The 24,162-nt window shown below is 39.8% G+C and overlaps 1 protein-coding gene across 1 annotated transcript; it reads right to left on the reverse strand.

The window, feature by feature from the left end:
- Window positions 1–896: 896 nt before the first annotated feature.
- Window positions 897–21,494, reverse strand: LOC100916701 (2'-5'-oligoadenylate synthase-like protein). The gene is made up of 6 exons (XM_003761099.4): window positions 21,027–21,494; window positions 8,510–8,786; window positions 4,852–5,027; window positions 3,786–4,027; window positions 2,586–2,733; window positions 897–1,494 (listed from the first exon to the last, which is right to left on the reverse strand). The coding sequence occupies exons 1-6, from the start codon at window positions 21,207–21,209 to the stop codon at window positions 1,021–1,023; spliced, it is 1,500 nt and encodes a 499-aa protein (XP_003761147.1). The 5' UTR covers window positions 21,210–21,494; the 3' UTR covers window positions 897–1,020.
- Between the last annotated feature and the right edge of the window lie 2,668 nt (window positions 21,495–24,162).

The following is a 24,162-nucleotide window of genomic DNA, read 5'->3' on the forward strand; positions in this document are numbered from 1 at the left end:
CCTGGGGAAAGAGAAAAAGAGACACAGAGAGACACAGAGAGACAGAGACAGAGAGAGAGAGACAGAGACAGAGAGAGACAGAGACAGAGAGAGACAGACAGAGAGAGACAGACAGAGAGAGGGGGGGGAGAGACACACACAGAAAAAAGAGACATACATAAGGACAGAGACAAAGAGACAGAAAGACAGAGACACATACATAGACATACACAGAGAGACACACAAAGGCACACACAGAGAGACAGAGAGAGAGAACACACAGACAGACACAGAGACAGAGATAGAAACAGAGACAGGCACAGAGAGAGAGAGAGATAAAGAGAAAGAAACACAGAGAGAGACAGAGAGACAACGAGAGAGAGAGATACATAGAGAGACAGAGAAAGAGAAAGACATACACAGTGAGACACACAGAGACACCACACAGAGTTATCCACACTCACAGAGAGAGAAAGAAAGAGAGAAAAGACAGAGACCAAGAAATAGAAAGAAAGAGATCAAGAGAGGGAGAGAGACAGACAAAGAGAAAGAGAGACAGATAGAGACAAAGAAAAAGAGAGATGAAGAGACAGACACACAAAGACAGAGATAGAGAGTTACAGAGAGAAAGACACACACACACAGATACACACTCTCACACAGAGAGACAGAGACAGAGACACAGGGAGAAAGATAGACACAGACAAAGAGAGAGACAGAGCCACAGAGAGAGAGTTGGGCCACCTTTCCCATCAGAGAACTGTGATAAACTGCACCAAACAACAGAGAATTGAGGACAGATAATTTAAAATAGCGGGAGTATACTAGGAAAATATTTTTTCAAATAGTATTTTTATTTCCCCTCCAAATATATGTAAAAACAACTTTAAAGCATTTATCGCCTGTTTATTTTTAAAGTTTTGAATTCCAAATTCTCTCCCACCCGCCCTCTCTCCCCTCCCCTATGACTGGGAAAGTTTAAAAGAAAAATCTCGGATGTTTTCCAAACTCTTTCCTGGGGCAGGATAAAGAGTGCTTTCTCTATGAGAGAACAAGGACGTCACCATCCTGGATGTCATAATAACTAAAGGGAAGACCTGCACCCATCTGCAGGTGCTGTCCGTGGAACATGAGAATATGCTGTCCAGGGGGCAGCCCTTGTCTCTCTTCGATCAGATACATCAGTTCCTCTATGAGGTCATTGGACCCTATGAAATACTCGTCGGGACTCTTGCTTCCGGGCAGCTTCACCCAGAGCTGGATCTTGGAGGCAAGTCTTTCCACCAGGTAGATGCTGACGTCCCAGAAGATCCCGTAATCTGCTAAGGAGCAATGGCACCTGAGGCTGTTCTGCCAGCTGCCAGGCTCCCAGCAGAACAGATACTGCTGGTGGGAGAAGAGCAGGGTCAGATTTGGATGCTTCTTCATCTGCTGGATGGGGTCAAAGGGATCCACCCATATGGTCAGATCCTTCTCCTTCTGTCTTTTCACCGTCACTTGGATAGATCTGACTCTCTGGGAGAGGGAGGAGAAGGGAGATTAAGTCCACATTTCTTTAGTTGGCCCTTTAGTCCCCCCTGTACAGCATCTGCTTCTACTTTGCCTGTTCACCGTGATTTATGATTGTTTCAGCTGGCAGAGGCAGTGAGGGATTGACTCGCTTGGCTTGGAGGAGTTGGCCAACCAGTGCTTGAAGAGAGAGAGGGGAAAGGGAGGAGAAGGGAGGAGAGAGGAGAGGAGGAAGAGAGGAAAGGAGAGAGGAGGGGAAGGGAGAAGGGAAAGGAAGAAGGAAAGAGAGGGGATGGAAGGTAAGGAGATAGAGAAGGAGAGAGAGGAGGGGAGGGAAGAAGGAAAGGGAATGGACAGAAGAGAAAAGGGGGGGAAAAAGATTGGGGGGAAGACAATGGAAGAGTTACTTCGTCTCAAGGTCAACTCAGAAAGGGATAAAAATGTATTTCAGAGTCAGTGTCCCTTTTTTTTTTTTTCTTAGACATTTTATCCAGATGTGATCTAGCTAGGAGAAGGAGTTGTGTGTCACAGATTTCTCTGGCAATCTTTTTTTTTGTTTGTTTGTTTTAGTTTGTTTGTTTTTGTTGAGGCAATTGGGATTAAGTGACTTGCCCAGGGTCACACAGCTAGGAAGTGTTACGTGTCTGAGGCCAGATTTAAGCTCAGGTCCTCCCAACTTCAGGGCTGGTGCTCTAGTCACTGCGCCTTCTAGCTGCCCCCCCTCTGGGAGCCTTATAAAAAGTATGAATCCATTTTTCAAAATAAGATTTTTTTTTGCCTTTATTAATAACTAAAGGAACACCAAGTATCAGTTAGACGTAAGTGAAGATAAAGGTTTTTTCCCTCATCCAAATTTTCTGGACCCTTTAAAATTTATTGATCTAGGAAATGAGTGGATCATATGAGGAGGATGATATCATCTTCCCAGTGTCAAGAGATCTAGAGATTCATTCTCTCAAGAGAACAAGTCCTTAGGGGAGGAGGAATGGAAGTAGGGAGGGAATAACAGCATGAAAATCCCACGTCCTCAGGAGTGCTGATTTAATGGACAGCTGGATTTCAAGACCAAGGAGAGGGGTGAGGGGAGGGGTCAGTACCTTTATGTTCCAGGCTGGGATTGCCTTGTTACGCTTGTCAAAACAACATATGCTTTTCAGGCACTGGGCAGCTCTCTGGGTCACCAGGTCCCATCGCTTTCCCTCTCCTACATTGTGAGTGGGATCCACCGGGTCCAAGATGACAGGTCTGTAGGAAAAGAGGGAGCTTGTTCTTTGGGTCCTCAATGCAAACCAAATTAGACCAAACCAAACCACCCCCTGCTCTGTAGGTGAGAAACCATAGCAGAGAAAAGTGTTCTTGATGAAGTCTAAAGCCTAAGCTTGGAGTCCTAGCTCCAGCCTTTCTCTTACAGTTTTTCCCCCTTCCCTCTTTCTTCTCTTCTCTCCTCCCCTTCTTTATTTCCTCTCTTTCAACTCCCATTTCCTCATGATTCTCCATCCCCCTTCCCATTTCTCTCCCTTTTCTTTGACCCCTTTCTCTTCCCTTCCTACTTTTACCTTTCACCTAACCTTCTTTCTCCCTCCTAACCTTCCTCTTTCCTCTTTCTTTTTCTCCCTTCTTTTCCCTTCTTCCCTTTCCTCCTTCCCTTCTCTGCTTTCTCCTTTCCTCTCCTTTCCCCTTCTCTTATCTTCCTTCCCTTCTCTCCCCTTCCTTTCTCTAATATTTTTTCTTCCCCCTTTCCACTTCTTTGGCTCCCTTTCATCTTTCTTCCACTCTATTCCCCCCCCCCTTTTTTTCTTTTTCTTTTTGGCTAAGGCAATTGGGGTTAAGTGACTTGCCCAGGGTCACATAGCCAGGCAGTGTTATGTCTGAGGCCAGATTTGAACTCTGGTCCTCCTGACTTCAGGGCTGGTGCTCTATTCACTACACCAACTAGCTGCCTCCCCCCTTTAAAAAAAGACTGAGTCTATCTTGTCCAAGCAGGTGGTGACTATTCCCTGGCAATCCCACTGCTGATTGGCAGCAAAGTTTTGATGGGATCTGCTTTTCACCTCTTTGCAGGCATCCTGGTGGGGCGCACTATATCGGCGCCAGACTTAGTGTGGACACCAGATTGGCTTTAGTCCAAACTCAGAGTTCAGAACTTCTCAGCTCATGCAATCCACCAGCTTCAGAAGCAAGGACTGGAGCTGTACATCACTGTGCCTGGCTTCCCGAGAAACGGGAGCAGACCTCCCTCCTTATCTTTCCTCCCATTGCCTTCCTGTGCCTCGGTGATGTAGGAAGAGCACTGCTACCTTTTCCTCTCCAGCTGCTGTTTCACAAAGTCCCTGATAACCTGGTTGTGGAGACTGTAGTACTCGGGCCAGTAGATGCAGATGTCCTTGTTGTCTCGGAGAAGCATCATAACACTCACAAAGCCTTTAGACATCTTGAACTTCTTTGCTTTATGGGTTCCCGTCTCCCAAGCATAGATGGTCAGCAACTCCAGGGCATATATTGGGGGTAGAGAGGCTTTGGGGCAGCTGAATTTCAGGTGCTATGCAGAGAACGAGAGGGAGGGAGAGGATGAGTGGGATAGAAGGCACCATCATTTTCCTAGTCACCAAGATTCATAAATTCAGAGCCGTTCTCCCTCACTCCTCATATCTAATTTGGTGCTTTATCCTGTTCCTGTCTCCATGATATCTCTGGATTGCCTCCAATGCTTCCCATCTCAGGGGGAGCCCTGGGTTATCAGTACATTTTCTGCTCCTGTTCCTTTGTATTAATTTATATCTATCTATCTATCTATCTATCTATCTATCCTGTCTGTCTGTCTGTCTATCTATCTATCCTGTCTGTCTATCTATCTGTCTGTCTATCTATCTATCTACATACCTACCTATCTATCATCTATCTATAAATTGTATTGTATTCCCCTAGTAGACTGGAAGCTCCTTGAGTACAAGAACTCATATATTCTTTTTTGTATCCTCAATACCTATCACAGTTCCTTTCACAAAGTAGAAGATAAATAAACATGTGGTAAAATGGCCTGGACTTTCCCATCTCTCTCTGTTTCTCTTTCTCCCCGTTTATCTTTCTGCCTGTATCTTTCTCTTTGTCTGCCTTTCTGTTTAGCTCTGTCTGTCTCTGCTTGCCTCTATAACTCTTTCTGCCTGCTTGTCTATGTCTTTCCCTATTTGCCCTCCTATCTATCCATCTGTCTGTACATCAATGTAGCTCTTCCCAACCTGACTTTCCTTTTTATTGTCACTCTGTATCTCTCTCCACGACTCTCCATTTTCTCTTGACTGTGTTCCCAAAGATTCAGTCGCCTCCGTCCCATCTCTGGCCATCAGGAGCTCCACTGCCCCTTACCTGCAGGTACCAATGCTTTACCAGCCTCAGGAGGCTTTTCAGCTTAGTGGGAAGACTTCTTATAAAACTCTTCTGAAGTTGTACGAAGGATGGTGAGAATTGGCCAGGAAGGCCGCCAGCTTCAATCAGGTCCACGTAAGTCTCAGGGGGTGGTGGGCAAGTGGGAGGAGAGGATTCTGGGAAGAGAGGAATCCAGGGAGAGATTCTCAAGGTGGTGCTTGGGAGAGGGAGGCAAAGTGGTCCAGGAGGAGGAGCAGGGGTGTGGGAGTTAGGGGATCTGGATTCAGATTCTACCTGACACATCCTTATCTGTGGCCTCAGTGGGTCAGTCCTGGGTGTTCACATTATGCATATCAAGAATTATGGCATGGTTACACCTCCCCAAAGACCCTGTTTTATGCGTTAATATGAGAAAATTAAGGATGAAACTGCATACTGGGACAATCTACCATTAAAATGGGACATTCTCAATAATATGGAGTTTTCTGTTGTAAACAAAATGCAGCTAGGTGGAGCAGCGGATAGAGGGATCAGGAGAATCTGAGTTCAAATCCAGCCTCAGACTCCTGCTAGCTATGGGATTCTGGGCAACAGGATCATCCCATTTCCTCATCTGTAAAATGAGCTGGAGAAGGGAATGGCAGGCCACTGCAGTATCTTTGCCAAGAAAACTCCAAATGGGGCATCAAAACCAGTACATGTAAGAACATTGCCCCTAGCTTTCCTTCTCAAAAGGCACATCCAGAATATAATGAGGAGTTCAAGATGTGGGGCAAGGAGCAGCATGATGCCTTGAAAAACTTGGCCAAAGTACAGGCGGCAATGGAAAAGTTAACGTCAACCACCAAAAGAATTTGGGACCTAGAAAATTACCATTGTGGAAGTGGAAATTACATATATATGTGATTATATACACATATAAAATTACATATAATATATACCATATTAATCATATGGTATACAAATCATATGATATACAAAATATGACATAATGCATACAATTATGTGATGCATACCTATTCTATATAGTTACATAATACAGAAAATATACACATATAAGTATATATGTGTTATGACACAGACATATCTAAATGAAATTATATATTTATAAATGCACATGTTTATGTTGTGCAATATACACGCAAGATACATATGTATACATGTAGAGGGCCGGGACTCTGGAGAAGTCTACTTGAAGCAAGGATACCTACAACAAAGTGTTAACTCGGTGGAACTGATGAGATGATGGTTCTCTAGTTCCCATAAACTTAGTATTTAGCATGGTGATGTAATGGCTCTCTAATTCACACATAATCAGTATGATGTAATTGTAATAGGGTATTTAAAGGCCGAGAGGACTGGAGATGAGACATTCCATCTTTGACCAGCTTTGTGGTGGCTGTCCTGCCTCCTGCCTCCTCCACTAAGATCAAGACTGGGCCAAAATAAAAACTCTAGACTCTATTCCTGACCATTCTCATGGTGTCTATCCTGCTGAGACCAGGGCCCATCCGATGGACCTTCAGAAAGTTAGCCCAAATATGACATGTATGCACATAAAAAAAAATATATTTTTTGTCAAACAGAGTAGGAATTTTCCAAATAAGGTCATAGTTTTAGCAGTAACTATTGAATGAATGACTAATATCAACTTTAAAAATTATAATAGATATGTCAAAATATATAACATATGTCATATAACACATATACTCTACCATTTGTTTTATATATATATGTATATAGTTATATACCATTGCAATTAATATAACATAGTACCAGACATTTTAACTCTACTAAAGAGAGCGCAGCTCTGTTGGGCTGGCCATGTTGTTCGAATGCCAAATGTGCGCTTGTCAAAATGATTATTTTATGGAGAATTCATACATGGCAAGCACTCACAAGATGGTTAGAAAAAGCGATACAAGGACACTCTCAAGGTCTCTTTTAAGAACTTTAGAATTGATTGTATGATATGGGAGACACTGGCCCAGGACCACCCAGCATGGTGTGCTCTCATTAGAGAAGGTGCTGTGCTCTATGAGCAAAGCAGAATTGAATCAGTTCAGAAGAACTCGAGATGTGCAAAGTTAGAGTCCATCCCAAATGTTTATAGGGACTATTGGTGTCTGACCTAATGGGAGCATTCTGAGCCCGTATTGGTCTGATCAGCCACACTTGGACATTATGATGTCAATTTGGTTCCCTTTGAAAATGAAGAACAATAATCTAACCTAATCTATGTTGTAATATATAATATATTGTATGTATTTTAACATTATTATGGATAATACATTCATAATATAATAAATTTTATATAATGTATAATAATATATGATATATTTTATATATTACTCTATGTTCTATATACATATATACCAGAATGAACATTTCTCTCTCATCAAAACTAATTCTCAATCTGTCCAATTTCTAATATCTATCTATTACTATGTCAAACACTTTTCTTCAGTGTCAGTTATGCCTTTTTTCACTTGTGTACTGAATTGTTTCAGTTCCACTGTTTGAATCTCTTAACCCCTCTCTTTTTATTAACTTTTAAAGTTGATAATTGTTGTTTGTTCAATTTTGACTGTTAAAATCATGACCCTTTGTATCTGACAAAAAAAAAAACCTACTAGAAAACTGGCAATCTGTTTAGTAGAAAAATCTTTTGTTGACCAGCAATTACTCATTTTCTCAATAAGTTCCAAATGAATACGGGATCTAAATGTAAAAGTAACATCATGAAAAAAATCAGGAGAATGGAAAGAGATTCCTTTCACAATTATGGTTAGGAGGAGAATTCTAAACCAAAGAATAGGGATGCTCATAAAAGATAAACAATTAATTTAGACTGTATAAAATTAAAAACTTTTTTTAGATGTATACACAAATCTCTGTCCATCCCACTTATGGCTCTGCCCTCTAGTCCAGAATCAGCAGGACCACTGTGAACTGGTTGTCCTTCTTGAGGTAATACTCAATATGTTAGGGAAAGGCCTCAGCTATTACTACTTTTCCTTAATAAACATTACGAAGCAGTCATCCATGTCAAGGCATCAGGAAGAGCTAGAATCAGGAAGACCTAAGTTCAAATACAACCTCAGACACTTATTAGCTGTATGACTTTAGGTAAGTTACTTAATCTCTGCTAGCCTTAATTCACGAGAAGGAAATGGCAAGTCACTCCTGTATCTTTGCCAAGAAAACCCCATGGACACTATGGACATAATTGCACCTCATCCATGAATTTATCCAAAATATTACCTCAGGATAAATTTCCTAAAAATTCTCTATTGTTCAAGCTCTCCAGTGACTGAAGGAACCCTAGAAATGGATATCTAAGAGGGTGCCATGGTCAAGTAGGTCCTGGGGTGGAAAATGCCCTCACCCAGCTAACTGGCATTTATAGAGACAGTCCTTAGCATTTGCAAAGCACTTCATAATATCACTTCACAATAAGGAGCATGGCATGATTATAACCCCAATTTTACATTTGAGGAAATTGAGGCAGGCAAAGGTAAGTGATTTGCTCAGAGTCCCACAATCAGTAAGTGTTGGAGGTTGAATTTGAATTCAGGTCTTCCTGACTCTAGGCTCAGGGCCACCCTTGGGCTCAGGAGACCCATGGGGACTACATGAGAATTAGCATCTATTTTACTCAGGATATTGTGGGCGGTCAGAATGACCACATCGATGGGCTCTGATGTCGTCGTGAATTGAACTGTAAAGAAGAGTGAGCTAGGGACTTCAGGGTTCACACATATTTCACTGATGTTGGCCAAGTTCTTCCAGTGGGGTAGTTTCTCCTTCATGGACATTAGCATGTCATGGTGGTATGAGGCATCTGTACTGTACTTGTAGCAGCAGTCGAGGAATACGACCACGTGGACTTCCCCTTTGTACTTAAGCATTGTTCCGTTCATCACAGAGCCTGCCTGCCAAGAAGAGAACAGCAGAGTCACATTTCTGGGGATGACCTTCAGAGACCACCTGATCTCTAAGCATTATGTGTGCAAAATCCCCACCTCAATATCCCCCAGAGGGACATTTCACTTGAAAACCTTCAGTGATGAGAAGCCCGCTGTCTACCTTCCTGGTAAGTCCCTGGGCAACTCTTCCTGAGCAACTCTAAATATTAGTTTCATTGTTTCCATTTATATATCCAGTGCCTGGTATGTAGTAGGTACTCAATAAATGCTCATTGCTTGGTTGTTTGATTAAATCTAAGTGGCTCTCGATATGACTTTGATTATTGCTCCTACTTCTGCCTTCTAGAGTCAAGACCAATAAGTTGTCATCATCGTCATCATCATCATTAATAAGCATTTATTGAGCACCTGCTGTGTGTTGGGCATCTGCTAAGTACTGGGGATACAAAGAAATACAAAAAATACCCGTCTTCAAGTTTACAGTCTAAACTTCACAGGATTGTTGTGAAGCAAATGAAATGATATGTATAAGACACTTTGCTCACAGTCTAATGGAGGAAATTATAAATAACACATGCACATGTATGTACATATATGTATACACGTATGTGTCTATATATATGTTTACACTGCTTAGAACATGGTAGGTTCTCAAAAAAGTGCTCATTCCTACAAGTCATTCCTCAATTGATACATGGCCAAAGGATATGAACAAGTAACTTTCAGATGAAGAAATCAAATCCATCTATAGCCACATGGAAAAATGCTTTAAATAATTTTAGATTAGAGAATTGCAAATGAAGACAACTTTGAGATACTACCTCACATATATCAGGTTGGTTAATATGATAGAAAAGGAAACCGATAAATGTTGGAGAGGATGTGGGAAAATTGGCATATTAATGCATTGTTGGTGGAGTTGTGAACTAATCCAACCATTTTGAAAAACAATTTGGAACTGTATCCAAAGAGCAATCAAATTGTGGATATGTTTTGATTCAGTAATACTACAAACAGAACTGTTTTCCAAAGGGATCATAAAAAAGGGAAAGGAACCCACATGCACTAAAAAAATATTTGTAACAGCAATTTTTGTGGTGGCAAAAAATTGGAAACTGAGGCCATATCTATCAATTGAGGAATGGCTGAACAAGCAACGATATATGAATGTATATCATATACAATATATGAATATAAAGGAATTGTGCTATAAGAAATGATAAGAGGGACAGCTAGATGGTACAGCGTATAGAGTGTCAGCCCTGAAGGCAGGAGGACCTGAGTCCAAATCCAGCTTCAGATACATAACACTTACTGGCTATATGATCCTGGGCAAGTCCTTACCATGCCTCCCCAAAAAAAAAAAAAGAAATGGGGGTGTATTTAGAAAAACCTGGAAGATTTATTGAACTGAAGGTAAGTGGCGAACCAGGAGAACATTGTACAGTAACACCAACATTTACAGCTCTTCCCAGAAACAGTCCCAAGACAATTCCAAAGACTCCAAATGGAAACTGCCATCTGCATCCAGGGAAGAGTTGATGGAATCTGATTGCAGACCAAAGCCACTATTTTCATTTTCTTTGTGTATGTTTTCTTTTAGTCTATTCTTTTATAATATGATTAGTATGGAAATAGGTTTTACATGGTTGCACATAATATATAACCTATATCAAATTGTTTATCATTTTAGGAAGAAGGTAGGGGAGAGAGGGAGGGAGAAAGATTTGGAGCTCAAAATTTTGTTAAAATGAATGTTAAAATTATCTTTGGATACAATTGGAAAAAATATATAAATGGCGAAAAAATTTGCTTGTTTCTCCTCCCCCCAAATGCTTCTTCCTTTCTCTTTCCTCCCCTTCTGAACCTCAATTTCCTCATCTGTAACATGGGATAAGACAGTTGGTTTTCAGTTTTCGAGAAGGGAATCAGGACTTGGGTTGCAGTAAGACCCATACTAGCTAATTACCTCTAGACTGTTCGCTTCATGTCTCTGATCTTTAGTGTAAAATGAGTACATTGAACTAGATGACTTTAAAGATGACTTTCATCTCTAAGTTTATGAACCTAGAATTCTCTCTGCAAGTAATGAAATGCATCCAAGCTCCTCCCTGTCCAACGCTGATTGGGATTCACCCAGTTCTCTTCATTCCTAAGTCAAAATAACTCTGTGGGTTGGGTGTTTTTCTTTCTTTCTTTTTTTGTTACATATTTTGTATTTATTTATGTGTTTGTGCTGTTTCTCCATGATAGAGTAGAAGCCTTCTGAAGGTGGGAATTGTTTATTTTTATCTTTGTAGACCTTGTCTCAAGCTAAACTAGTGTCTGGCACAAGTAAATTCAATCAATGTCTGTTGAAAGACATAGCAGAGAATTCACTCGTTGACGGCAGAGAGTGGGTTTTCTATCTCTTGTAGAACCAAAGATTTGGATAGAATGGCTTTGGATCATTTCATTGTGGAGAATGGAACTGATGCATGTGGAAGGTAAGGGTATGACCAAGTTCACACTCTGTGCTTCTCCCCTCTATACTAATCCAGGGCTGAACATATTCAATTATTCTCATTAATTAAATAAATTGAGTTGGTGAAGTGCTGATCAATTACCAATACTAACGTAGGTACTGATCCTCCATCTTGAGATACCTCTGGTCCTGAGCATCTTCTCTCTAGCCTATGATGGCACCCAGTACCACCTCTGGGTGGGGAGTCCTGCTCCACAGGCTGTTGTGCAGCCAGTTTCAACTTCGAAACCTCTATATCCTCCCTCAGATCACACTTCCTCACATCCTCTGGGGACTTGTACCCTTCTCAAGTTGTTTCGGGGAAGTAGGGTGTGTGAGGGACAGATGAAGCAAACAGGAAATAGAAAGTGGGAGGAGGGGTAGGACTTAAGGGACAGATATAGGAGCACTTGGCTGTCTGAGCATACAGTGGTTTAGTGAGAAGGGAACGTGTTAGATTTGCACATTGGTGTCTTTAAGGTTAACAAGGCAGACACAGCAGCTCAACAAACAGGGAGGCGTCATTTATGGAGTTGTGTCCATGAGATTAGCATGTTGGAAATGTCTTAGCTTAGAAAACTGCTATCTACTAGGTTAGCGACACATTGATTTAACAAGTGGGGAGCATTTTAGTTTAGTGGATTGGCATCTATTTGTTTAAAATATTAAGCATATATCACTATGAGGTCTGTATCCCAGAGATAAAAAGAGGAGAAAAAGGACCAATCTATACAAAACTATCTATAGCAGTTCTTTTTGTGGTGGCAGAAAATTGGAAATTGAGGGGCTGGCCATCAATTGGGTAATGAAAAGTTATGTTATAAGATTTAAAAAATTAGCTTTTTATTTTCAAAATACATGCAAAGATTGTTTTCATCATTTACCTTTGCAAAATCTTGTGTTCCAAATTTTCTTTTTCCCTTCCCCCTTCTCCTAGAGAGCAAGTAATCCAATACATGTTAAACATGTTCTTCTACATATTTATCATGCTTGGGCTATAAGATTTTAATGGAATATGATTATGTTATAAGAAATGATGAACAGAATGATTTCAGAAGAACCTGGAAAGATTTATATGAACTGATCAAAGTAAAGGAGAATCAGGAAAAATTGTATAAGTAAAAAATTGTGACACTCCTCTCAAATACAAGTCCAAGACAATTCCAAAAGACTACGATAAACTGCCATCTGCATCCAGGAAAAGTTGATGGAATCGATTAGACCAAAGCCACTATTTTCTTTTTTTTGTGTATTTTTCTTTTAGTCTATTCTTTTATAATATGTTAGTAGGAAATGGTTTTAATGGTTAATAACATATCCTATATCAAATTGTTTATCATTTTAGGAAGAAGGTAGGGGAGAGAGGGAGGGAGAAAGATTTGGAGCTCAAATTTTGTTAAAGATTTAAAATTATCTTTGGAACAATTGGAAAAATACTATCAAAATGGCAGAACAAAAATTATGCTTGTTTCCTCCTCCCCCCCCCAAATGCTTCTTCCTTTCTCTTTCCATCCCCTTCTGAACCTCAATTTCCTCATCTGTAACATGGGATAAGAGGATGCTGTAAAGTTACCCATGTATATATCCTGTAAAAAAGTTTTAAAAAATGGGATAAGAGGCGGTGGTCTTTCTGAGTTTTCAGAAGGAATGGACGGTTGCGTAAGAATACCCTATAATTACCTCTAGACTGTTCACTTCATGTCTCTGATCTTTAGTGTAAAATGAGTACATTGAACTAGATGACTTTAAAGATGACTTTCATCTCTAAGTTTATGAACCTAGAATTCTCTCTGCAAGTAACTAAGACCAATGACTTATCCAAACTCCTGCCACTGTCCAGCAGCTGAATTGGGATTCACCAGTTCTCTTCCTCCTAAGCAAAAAACTCTTGGGTTGGGTTTTTTCCTTTCTTTCTTTCTTTCTTTCTTTCTTTCTTTCTTTTTTCTATTTTCTTTCTTTTTTATATATTTTTATTTTTTATTGTTTTTTGTTTCTCCTGTGAAGTAGAAAGCCTTCTAAGGGAGAATTTTTATTTTATCTTTGGACCTTGTTCAACTAAACTAGTGTCTGCCAAAAAAATTAATCAATGTCTATTAAAGGACATAAGGAGAATTACCGTTGACGCAGAAATGGGTTTTCTTCTCTTTGAACCAAAGATTTGATAGAATGGTTTGATCATTTCATTGTGGAGAATGGAATGATGCATTGGAAGGAAATTAAAAGTTCCCCCTTTCCCCCCTGTACTAATCCAGGGCTGAACATATTCAATTATTCTCATTAATTAAATAAATTGAGTTGGTGAAGTGCTGATCAATTACCAATACTAACATAGGTACTGATCCTCCATCTTGAGATCCTCTGGTCCTGGATTTCTCTACCATGTGGCACCCAGCACCCCTCTGGGTGGGGAGTCCTCTCCAAGGCTTTGTTGCAGCCAGTTGGTATAAGGTTCTAAAAACCTCCTTTTTCCTCCCTCAGTAACTTCCTCCATCCTTGGGACTGCCTTCCGTTGTTTCGGGGAAGTAGGGTATGTGAGGGACAGATGAAGCAAACAGGAAATAGAAAGTGGGAGGAGGGGTAGGACTTAAGGGACAGAAAACATTGGACAAACAGTGGTTTAGGAGAAGGGAACTGTTAGATTTGCAATTGGTTCTTTTAAGGTTAACAAAGGCAGCACAAAACAAAATAATTTTTGGTCATTTATACTAATTGTGTTCTAAGTTATTTTAATATATTAACATCTACTGTCATCCTGCCATTTAGGGGAGGGTGGGGATAAGGGTGAAAATTGGCAGGTTTGGCAATTGTTAATGCTGTAAAGTTACCCATGTATATATCCTTTAAATAAAAGGCTATTAAATAAAAAAATAAATAAAGAAAGAAAAAAAAAATAAGGCAGACACAGCAGCTCAACAAACAGAGAGGCGTCATTTATGGAGTTGTGTCCATGAGATTAGCATGTTGGAAATGTCTTAGCTTAGAAAACTGCTATCTACTAGGTTAGCGACACATTGATTTAACAAGTGGGGAGCATTTTAGTTTAGTGGATTGGTATCTATTTGTTTAAAATTTGAATTATCACTATAGGTCTTATCCCAGAAAAAGGGAGAAAAGGACCAATCACAAAACTATTTATGCAGCTCTTTTTTGTGGTGGGAAAATTGGTTGAGGGCTCACAATTGGGTAATGAAAAGTTATGTTATAAGATTTAAAAAATTAGCTTTTTATTTTCAAAATACATGCAAAGATTGTTTTCATCATTTACCTTTGCAAAATCTTGTGTTCCAAATTTTCTTTTTCCCTTCCCCCTTCTCCTAGAGAGCAAGTAATCCAATACATGTTAAACATGTTCTTCTACATATTTATCATGCTTGGGCTATAAGATTTTAATGGAATATGATTATGTTATAAAATGATGAAAAAGAATGATTTCAGAAGCCTGGAAAGATTTATGAACTGATGCAAGGTGAAGGGCGAATCAAAAAATTGTATACAGTAACACCAACATTGTGACTTAGCTCCTCTCAGCAATACAATGATCCAAGACAATTCCAAAGACTCACGATGGAAACTGCCATCTGCATCCAGGGAAGAGTTGATGGAATCTGATTGCAGACCAAAGCCACTATTTTCATTTTCTTTGTGTATGTTTTCTTTTAGTCTATTCTTTTATAATATGATTAGTATGGAAATAGGTTTTACATGGTTGCACATAATATATAACCTATATCAAATTGTTTATCATTTTAGGAAGAAGGTAGGGGAGAGAGGGAGGGAGAAAGATTTGGAGCTCAAAATTTTGTTAAAATGAATGTTAAAATTATCTTTGGATACAATTGGAAAAAATACTATCAAAATGGCAGAACAAAAATTATGCTTGTTTCCTCCTCTCCCTCCCCCAAATGCTTCTTCCTTTCTCTTTCCATCCCCTTCTGAACCTCAATTTCCTCATCTGTAACATGGGATGAAGGATGCTTAAATTAATGTATATATCCTGTAAATAAAAGCCTATTAAAAAAAAATGGGATAAGAGGCAGTGTGGTCTTTCTGAGTTTTCAGAGAAGGAATCAGGACTTGGGTTGCAGTAAGACCCATACTAGCTAATTACCTCTAGACTGTTCACTTCATGTCTCTGATCTTTAGTGTAAAATGAGTACATTGAACTAGATGACTTTAAAGATGACTTTCATCTCTAAGTTTATGAACCTAGAATTCTCTCTGCAAGTAACTAAGACCAATGACTTATCCAAGCTCCTGCCACTGTCCAGCAGCTGAATTGGGATTGCAACCAGTTCTCTTCACTCCTAAGTCAAAATAACTCTGTGGGTTGGGTGTTTTTCTTTCTTTCTTTCTTTCTTTCTTTCTTTCTTTCTTTCTTTCTTTCTTTCTTTCTTTCTTTCTTTCTTTCTTTGTTATATATTTTGTATTTATTTATATGTGTTTGTGTTGTTTCTCCATGATAGAGTAGAAGCCTTCTGAAGGTGAGAATTGTTTATTTTTATCTTTGTAGACCTTGTCTCAAGCTAAACTAGTGTCTGGCACAAGTAAATTCAATCAATGTCTATTGAAGGACATAGCAGAGAATTCACTCGTTGACGGCAGAGAGTGGGTTTTCTATCTCTTGTAGAACCAAAGATTTGGATAGAATGGCTTTGGATCATTTCATTGTGGAGAATGGAACTGATGCATGTGGAAGGTAACATATGACCAAGTTCACACTCTGTGCTTCTCCCCCCTGTACTAATCCAGGGCTGAACATATTCAATTATTCTCATTAATTAAATAAATTGAGTTGGTGAAGTGCTGATCAATTACCAATACTAACATAGGTACTGATCCTCCATCTTGAGATATCTCTGGTCCTGAGCATGTTCTCTCTAGCCTATGATGGCACCCAGCACCACCTCTGGGTGGGGAGTCCTGCTCCACAGGCTGTTGTGCAGCCAGTTGGTATAAGGCTTCTAGAAACCTCTATTTCCTCCCTCAGATCACACTTCCTCACATCCTCTGGGGACTTGTACCCTTCTCAAGTTGTTTCGGGGAAGTAGGGTGTGTGAGGGACAGATGAAGCAAACAGGAAATAGAAAGTGGGAGGAGGGGTAGGACTTAAGGGACAGATATAGGAGCACTTGGCTGTCTGAGCATACAGTGGTTTAGTGAGAAGGGAACGTGTTAGATTTGCACATTGGTGTCTTTAAGGTTAACAAGGCAGACACAGCAGCTCAACAAACAGAGAGGCGTCATTTATGGAGTTGTGTCCATGAGATTAGCATGTTGGAAATGTCTTAGCTTAGAAAACTGCTATCTACTAGGTTAGCGACACATTGATTTAACAAGTGGGGAGCATTTTAGTTTAGTGGATTGGTATCTATATGTTTAAAATATTAAGCATATATCACTATGAGGTCTGTATCCCAGAGATAAAAAGAGGAGAAAAAGGACTAATCTATACAAAACTATCTATAGCAGTTCTTTTTGTGGTGGCAGAAAATTGGAAATTGAGGGGCTGGCCATCAATTGGGTAATGAAAAGTTATGCTATACGATTTAAAAAAATAATAGCTTTCTATTTTCAAAATACATGCAAAGATTGTTTTCATCATTTACCTTTGCAAAATCTTGTGTTCCAATTTTTCTTTTTCCCTTCCCCCTTCTCCTAGAGAGCAAGTAATCCAATACATGTTAAACATGTTCTTTTACACATTTATCATGCTTGGGCTATAAGATTTTAATGGAATATGATTATGTTATAAGAAATGATGAACAGAATGATTTCAGAAGAACCTGGAAAGATTTATATGAACTGATGCAAAGTGAAGTGAGCAGAATCAGGAAAACATTGTATACAGTAACACCAACATTGTGACTTAGCTCCTCTCAGCAATACAATGATCCAAGACAATTCCAAAGACTCACGATGGAAACTGCCATCTGCATCCAGGGAAGAGTTGATGGAATCTGACTGCAGACCAAAGCCACTATTTTCATTTTCTTTGTGTATGTTTTCTTTTAGTCTATTCTTTTATAATATGATTAGTATGGAAATAGGTTTTACATGGTTGCACATAATATATAACCTATATCAAATTGTTTATCATTTTAGGAAGAAGGTAGGGGAGAGAGGGAGGGAGAAAGATTTGGAGCTCAAAATTTTGTTAAAATGAATGTTAAAATTATCTTTGGATACAATTGGAAAAAATACTATCAAAATGGCAGAACAAAAATTATGCTTGTTTCCTCCTCTCCCTCCCCCAAATGCTTCTTCCTTTCTCTTTCCATCCCCTTCTGAACCTCAATTTCCTCATCTGTAACATGGGATAAGAGGATGCTGTAAAGTTACCCATGTATATATCCTGTAAATAAAAGCCTATTAAAAAAAAATGGGATAAGAGGCAGTGTGGTCTTTCTGAGTTTTCAGAGAAGGAATCAGGACTTGGGTTGCAGTAAGACCCATACTAGCTAATTACCTCTAGACTGTTCACTTCATGTCTCTGATCTTTAGTGTAAAATGAGTACATTGAACTAGATGACTTTAAAGATGACTTTCATCTCTAAGTTTATGAACCTAGAATTCTCTCTGCAAGTAACTAAGACCAATGACTTATCCAAGCTCCTGCCACTGTCCAGCAGCTGAATTGGGATTGCAACCAGTTCTCTTCACTCCTAAGTCAAAATAACTCTGTGGGTTGGGTGTTTTTCTTTCTTTCTTTCTTTCTTTCTTTCTTTCTTTCTTTCTTTCTTTCTTTCTTTGTTATATATTTTGTATTTATTTATATGTGTTTGTGTTGTTTCTCCATGATAGAGTAGAAGCCTTCTGAAGGTGAGAATTGTTTATTTTTATCTTTGTAGACCTTGTCTTTGCTAAATGTTTCAAATAAATTCAATCAATGTCATTGAAGGACAACAGAAATTCACTCGTTGACGGAGAGTGGGTTTTCTATCTCTTGTAGAACCAAAGATTTGGATAGAATGGCTTTGGATCATTTCATTGTGGAGAATGGAACGATGCATGGGAAATATGAAAGTTACCTCGCTTCTCCCCCTGGCAATCCAGGGGTGTTTCTTTTTTTAATTAAATAAATTGAGTTGGTGGTGTGATCTTCCAAACAAATAGGTATACCTCCATTTGAGATATTTTGGTCCTGGATTTCTTTAGTTGATGGTTTGACCACCTCTGGGTGGGGAGTCCTTACAGGGTTTGTTGAGCCAGGGTAAAGGTTTGAAATTTTTCCTCCCTCAGATACTTCCTCCATCCTCTGGGGACGCCCTCAAGTTTTTCGGGGAAGTGGGTTGGAGGGACAGATAAACAAACAGGTGGTGGGGGAGGGTAGGACTTAAGGGAAGAATATGGAGTTGGCTGTTGAGATAAGGGTTTTAGTGAAAGGGGTTTGATTTGAATTGGTGTTTTATTAACAAGGGCAGAAAGTAACAAAAGAAGGGGGTTTTATGGAGTTGTGTCATGAATTAGTGTTGGAAATGTTTAGTTAGAAAATTATTGCTGGTTCGACATTGATTTAAAAGTGGGGGTTTTTAGTTTAGTGGTTGTTTATTTTAAAATAAGTTTTAACTATAGGTTGTTTCCAGAGATAAAAAGGAGAAAAGGATAATTATAAAAATATTAAGTTTTTTTGGTGGAGAAAAATTGGTTGAGGGTGGCCTAATTGGTAATGAAAAGTTATGCTATACGATTTAAAAAAATAATAGCTTTCTATTTTCAAAATACATGCAAAGATTGTTTTCATCATTTACCTTTGCAAAATCTTGTGTTCCAAATTTTTCTTTTTCCCTTCCCCCTTCTCCTAGAGAGCAAGTAATCCAATACATGTTAAACATGTTCTTTTACACATTTATCATGCTTGGGCTATAAGATTTTAATGGAATATGATTATGTTATAAGAAATGATGAACAGAATGATTTCAGAAAAACCTGGAAAGAGTTATATGAACTGATGCAAGGTGAAGTGAGCAGAATCAGGAAAATATTGGATATAGTAACAGCAACGTTGTGTGATGATTACCCTAATTGATTTAGCTTTTCTGAGTTATAAAATAACCAAGGAGTCATGATGAAAGAATACTATCCATCTCCAGAGAATGAACTGGTAGAGTCTAAATAGAGATTAAAACATATGAAAATCTGGCATCAGTCACTTACTAACTGTATGACCATGGGAAAGTCATTTATTTCCTTTTGTTTTAATTCCTTGATTGTAAAATGGGAATAAAAATAGCACATATTTCTCCCTTCCACCCTCCCTCTCTCCCATCTTCCTTCCTTCCTTCCTTCCTTCCCTCCTTCCTTTCCTTTCTCTTCTTCCCTTCCTTCCTTTCTCCCTCCCTTCCTCCCTCTCTTTCTTTCTTTCTTTTTTTGGCTTTCTTTCTTTTTCTTGCTTTCTTTCGCTTTCTTGCTTTCTTTTTCTTTCTTTCCTTCTTTCTTTCTACCTCTTCCTTCCTTCCTTTCTTTTGCATTGTGTATCTTCTTTCACAATATAACTAGTCTGGAAATTTTTTTCTGTGTAATCTATATCAAACTACTTATTGTTTCAAGGAAGAGTTAGGGGATGGAGGAAGAGAATTTGGAGCTTAACATTTTGAAATGTAAACGACAAAAATGATTTTTACAAGTAATTGGGAAAAATAAAATATTACTGAAATAAACATTAGATATGTGCTGTTTTAGCAAGTTGGTACCCATTAATTTAGCAACTGGGTAATCATTAATTTATCAAGTTGGGAATATACTAGTTTAATTTATTTACTAAGTTGGGACTGTATTAGTTTAGGAAGGCAGGCGAGAGGTAACTTAGCAGATTAGCAATCCATTAGTCTACCAAGCCAGAAGCATATACACTGGGTAACTGTGCCCATTGTTTAAACAAATTGGCACACAGTTAAGTGAATTGGTATTCTGTACTTAGCTAGTTGGGAGTATATTAGTAAGTTAGACTTGTTTGCTGTGAACAAATTGGGTGCATAATAGTTTGACATGTTGAGCACATAATAGCTTAATAAATTGGTGCCAATTAGCTCAGCAAGTTAGGTGAAGAATTGCTTGGGTGCAAAGAGCCTTATCGCTGAGGAAAGCAGGAGTTGGGATGGGCGAGAGGGTAGATAGAGGCAACTGGGGTGGTGAATGGATCAAGCCTTGGCTATAGGAGGATGTAAAAAATCTGCCTGAGTCCTGGAAGGCAGGAAGAGCTCAGAGAGATTGATGGAGAGAAGCAGGGAAGAGGAAGATTGGGACAAAAGAGACCCTTCTTGCAAGATGCTCATCCAGATGCACTCTCAGTCCCTCCTCATTTCTGCCCTCTGGACTCCCGGGCTTCCTTCCTTCAGATCTCAGCTAAAATCCCTTCTGAAATAAGCCTTTTCAAATCCCTTTCCTTCTGTGATGTCTCCGTTCTGTACATATCTTGTTTGTAAGTGTTTGCATTTTGTCTCTCCTTCTAGATTGTAAAATCAAACTCCTTATTGTCTCAAAGAAGAGTTAGGGGAGGGAGAAAGAGAATTTGGAGCTTAACATTTTAAAATCTAAATGACAAAAATTGTTTTTTACAAGTAATTGTAGGTTTTTTTTGTCTTTCTGTGTATCTCCAGCTCTTAGCACAATACCCAGCACATAGTAGGCACTTAATAAATGTTGTTGACTTGACTCCTGGGCTGTATGGGTGGCTCTCTGGCAGGGGAGATGGGAGGAGAAGCATTGATAGGCATAGTCCACCCCACCCCGGGGCAGTCTCTCACCTTCATCACCTTCCACATTCCAGCCTGTTGCTCCTTGAAACACCAACCATGAAGAAATCTCTGGATCATCTGGAAGGCATCGTGGACTTCCCTTTTGGTCTCCTTGGTAGGGAGGAGTTCATGAGCTATGAAGGCATCTAGCCTTTCTGCCGGAGTTTCAAACAGGTTCCCGAGTGGCTCCATCTGTGCTTAGGACTGGAGAGGGCAATAGATAAATAGCTGTCCAGCCCACCCCTGACCTCCTTCTTAAGGTGGCTCTGCCTTTACTCTCTCTGTCCTGATGGCAAAGGGGTCAAGAAAGAGGGGAACTTTTGTGGGATCAGGTCTCAGCCGGGACTTCTCTTCTCAGAGTCAACAGCTCGAGCAAAGGGTGTCTTCTGAGTCAGGATCCCTGGCTGGCTGGCTACTGGACCACCTTAGGAGGCCAGCCTCTGCATTAGTTTCAGTTTTCTGCTCTCTTTGATTTTCCTTTCTATGACGTTTGGAAACCAGTATTTGAAATCTCACACTTTTCTCCCTACATTGACCGTTATTCAGCACTTTTTCTTTGCAAATGTCCTTGATGTTCTTTAAGCACCTTCTCTGGGCTGAAGCACACATGCCCAGCTCTCAGGGTCCTCATTTTTACTATTGAGGAAACTGAGACAGACAGAAGTTAAATGACTTTCCCAGGGATCACATATCTCTGGGCTTATCCAACCTCTCTCTCCTTCCACAGCCCTTCTATTCTTGCCCCAACTCTACCCAATTTCCTCTCCCCTGCTCAAAGCAAGGGGCAGTGCTTGTATGTTGGACTAATCTTTGGTAGGGGTTGAACTATTAGTGGAGTGGAGTGAGTACTGGACTTGGAATCAGGGAAGGCTCATTTTCCTGAGTTCAAATCCAGCCTACTTGTGTGATCCTGTTTGCCTCAGTTTCCTCACCTGTAAAATGAGCTGGAGAAGAAATGGCACGCCATTTGCCAAAAAACCCAAAACATAAACCATTCAAATGGGGTCATGAAGAACTGGAAGGAAGCAGGCATTTATTAAGTGTCCAGCACTGTGTTAAGTACCTTACAAATACTATTCCATTTGATTCTCACAATTCTCCCAGGAGGTAGGAGATTTTAATAACACCTACCCATTCCACAGTTGAGAAAACTGAGGCAGACCGAGCATAAGACACTTACACAGGGCCACACAACTGAATAAGTGTCTGAGCCCAGATTTGAAATCAACAGTTTCCCTAAGGTCACATTCTGTGTCTCCTTCAGGACCAGTACTCTATCCACTGACCACCTTGGCTCTCTCCTGGTAGCTCTGAGATTAGAAAGGACTTCAGGTAGAAGGCGGCACCTGAACTGAGTGTTGAAGGAAATCAGGTATTCTGAGATAGAAATGGCAAATATTTTAGCCCTCCTGGAAGAGATCAAAATGTCATTGGGGAATATTTAAGAAAATAAATTAAAATCCAACCCCTCTCCATAGTATTAATTTGTGGTTTTCTAAGTCAATACGAAGCCCATAGAGATCCTTGTGGAAGGATCCTTAATGCCTGCCCTTTTATTTGAGTTTGACATCCCTTAACAAAGAAACAGAGGGAAGGAAGATATCCCCAGCTTTGGGGGCAGCCACAGGAAGAAAGGAGTATTAAAGGTCAGTTTGATTTGGCCACAGAGGATGAGAAGGGGAGTAATGGGTAATCAGGGTGGAACACAGGACAGATCCAGGTTCTTGGTTCTGCCAGAAGCCCCTCTTAAAAATGAAAACACAATTTAGTTTAATATTTAAGACAAGTTCTAGTGTGGGGATTAGTGTGTTGGTCATAAGGAGCGTATGGATGGCTCAGGATTAGAGAGGTAAACTGGGGAAGTCAGGATCTGAACTCAAGTTAAAAGTAGTTTTTCCGCTATGGCCTCATGGAGATGAGGAAGATCTGAACTGAGCTCTGACCATTGTCATTTAGTAGCTGTGTGACCTTGCACAACTGATTCCATGGAAATGCTAACTGCTAACACTTTTCTAGAATATGGATGGAATGATTTCCCATGCCAAGGAAATGGGGTGATGAAATGGGGAATTAGGGAGACATCATGAGTTCAAATCTGACCTCAGTCACTTACTAGCTGTATGAGCCTGGGAACCTTCACAATTTGGTTTCTAATTATATTCCGTCTTATAGACTGTAGAAGTGGAGACTTCCTGGAAATAACAGGTTTCTGTAACATATTCCCCTCTTCCACCTTTTTGGGCAGGAGGAGGCTTGGGGGAATGCAATGGGATTAAGTGGCTTGCCCACGGTCACCCAGCTAGTAAGTATATGAGATTAAATTTGAACTCAAGTTCTCCTGACTCCAGGGCCAGTACTCTAATCACTATGGCATCTAGCTCTCAGTATATCATTTTTCTTTCCTTTTTTCCTTCCTTCTTTCTTTCCTTTTTTCCTTCCTTCTTTCCTTCCTTTTTTTCTTCCTTCCTTCCTTCCTTCCTTCCTTCCTTCCTTTCTTTCTTTCTTTCTTTCTTTCTTTCTTTCTTTCTTTCTTTCTTTCTTTCTTTCTTTCTTTCTTTCTTTCTTTCTTTCCTTCCTTCCTTCCTTCCTTCCTTCCTTCCTTCCTTCTTCCTTCCTTCCTTCCTTCCTTCCTTCCTTCCTTCCTTCCTTCCTTCCTTCCTTCCTTCTTTCCTTCCTTCCTTCCTTCCTTCCTTTCTCCTGTGATTTTGCCTACCCTGACTTATAAAGATCAACCCTATTACATCTTAGAACTACTGTTCTGTACTCATCTCCCCTTTCAGTTTCAGACAACAGCCCTACCTCGAGGCAGATGGTGTTTGCCTTGCATTGAGTGGGAATAGCTATAATTATATTCCTTGATTAATTGATAACTTTGCATATTGGCCTTAGAACCTAACATGACATCTACAAATTCCTCTTGGTCTTATGTAATGTCCAGGTTGGCTTTCTTGAGGAGTTCTGGATGGGCCTTGGTCTTAGCAGGAGAGTCACTACCAAGATGGTCAGGGATAGAGTCTGGAGTTTAGAGTTTGGAGTCTAGAGGCTGGAGTCTGAGATCAAGCTCGAGCACACACTCTCCTGTCTCTGTCATCTCCAATGCTCTCAGCCCTTAAAGACCTTAGTATAATTACATCACCATAGCACA

Source organism: Sarcophilus harrisii, chromosome 1, assembly GCF_902635505.1.
Source record: "Sarcophilus harrisii chromosome 1, mSarHar1.11, whole genome shotgun sequence".
Classification (NCBI taxonomy): domain Eukaryota; kingdom Metazoa; phylum Chordata; class Mammalia; order Dasyuromorphia; family Dasyuridae; genus Sarcophilus; species Sarcophilus harrisii.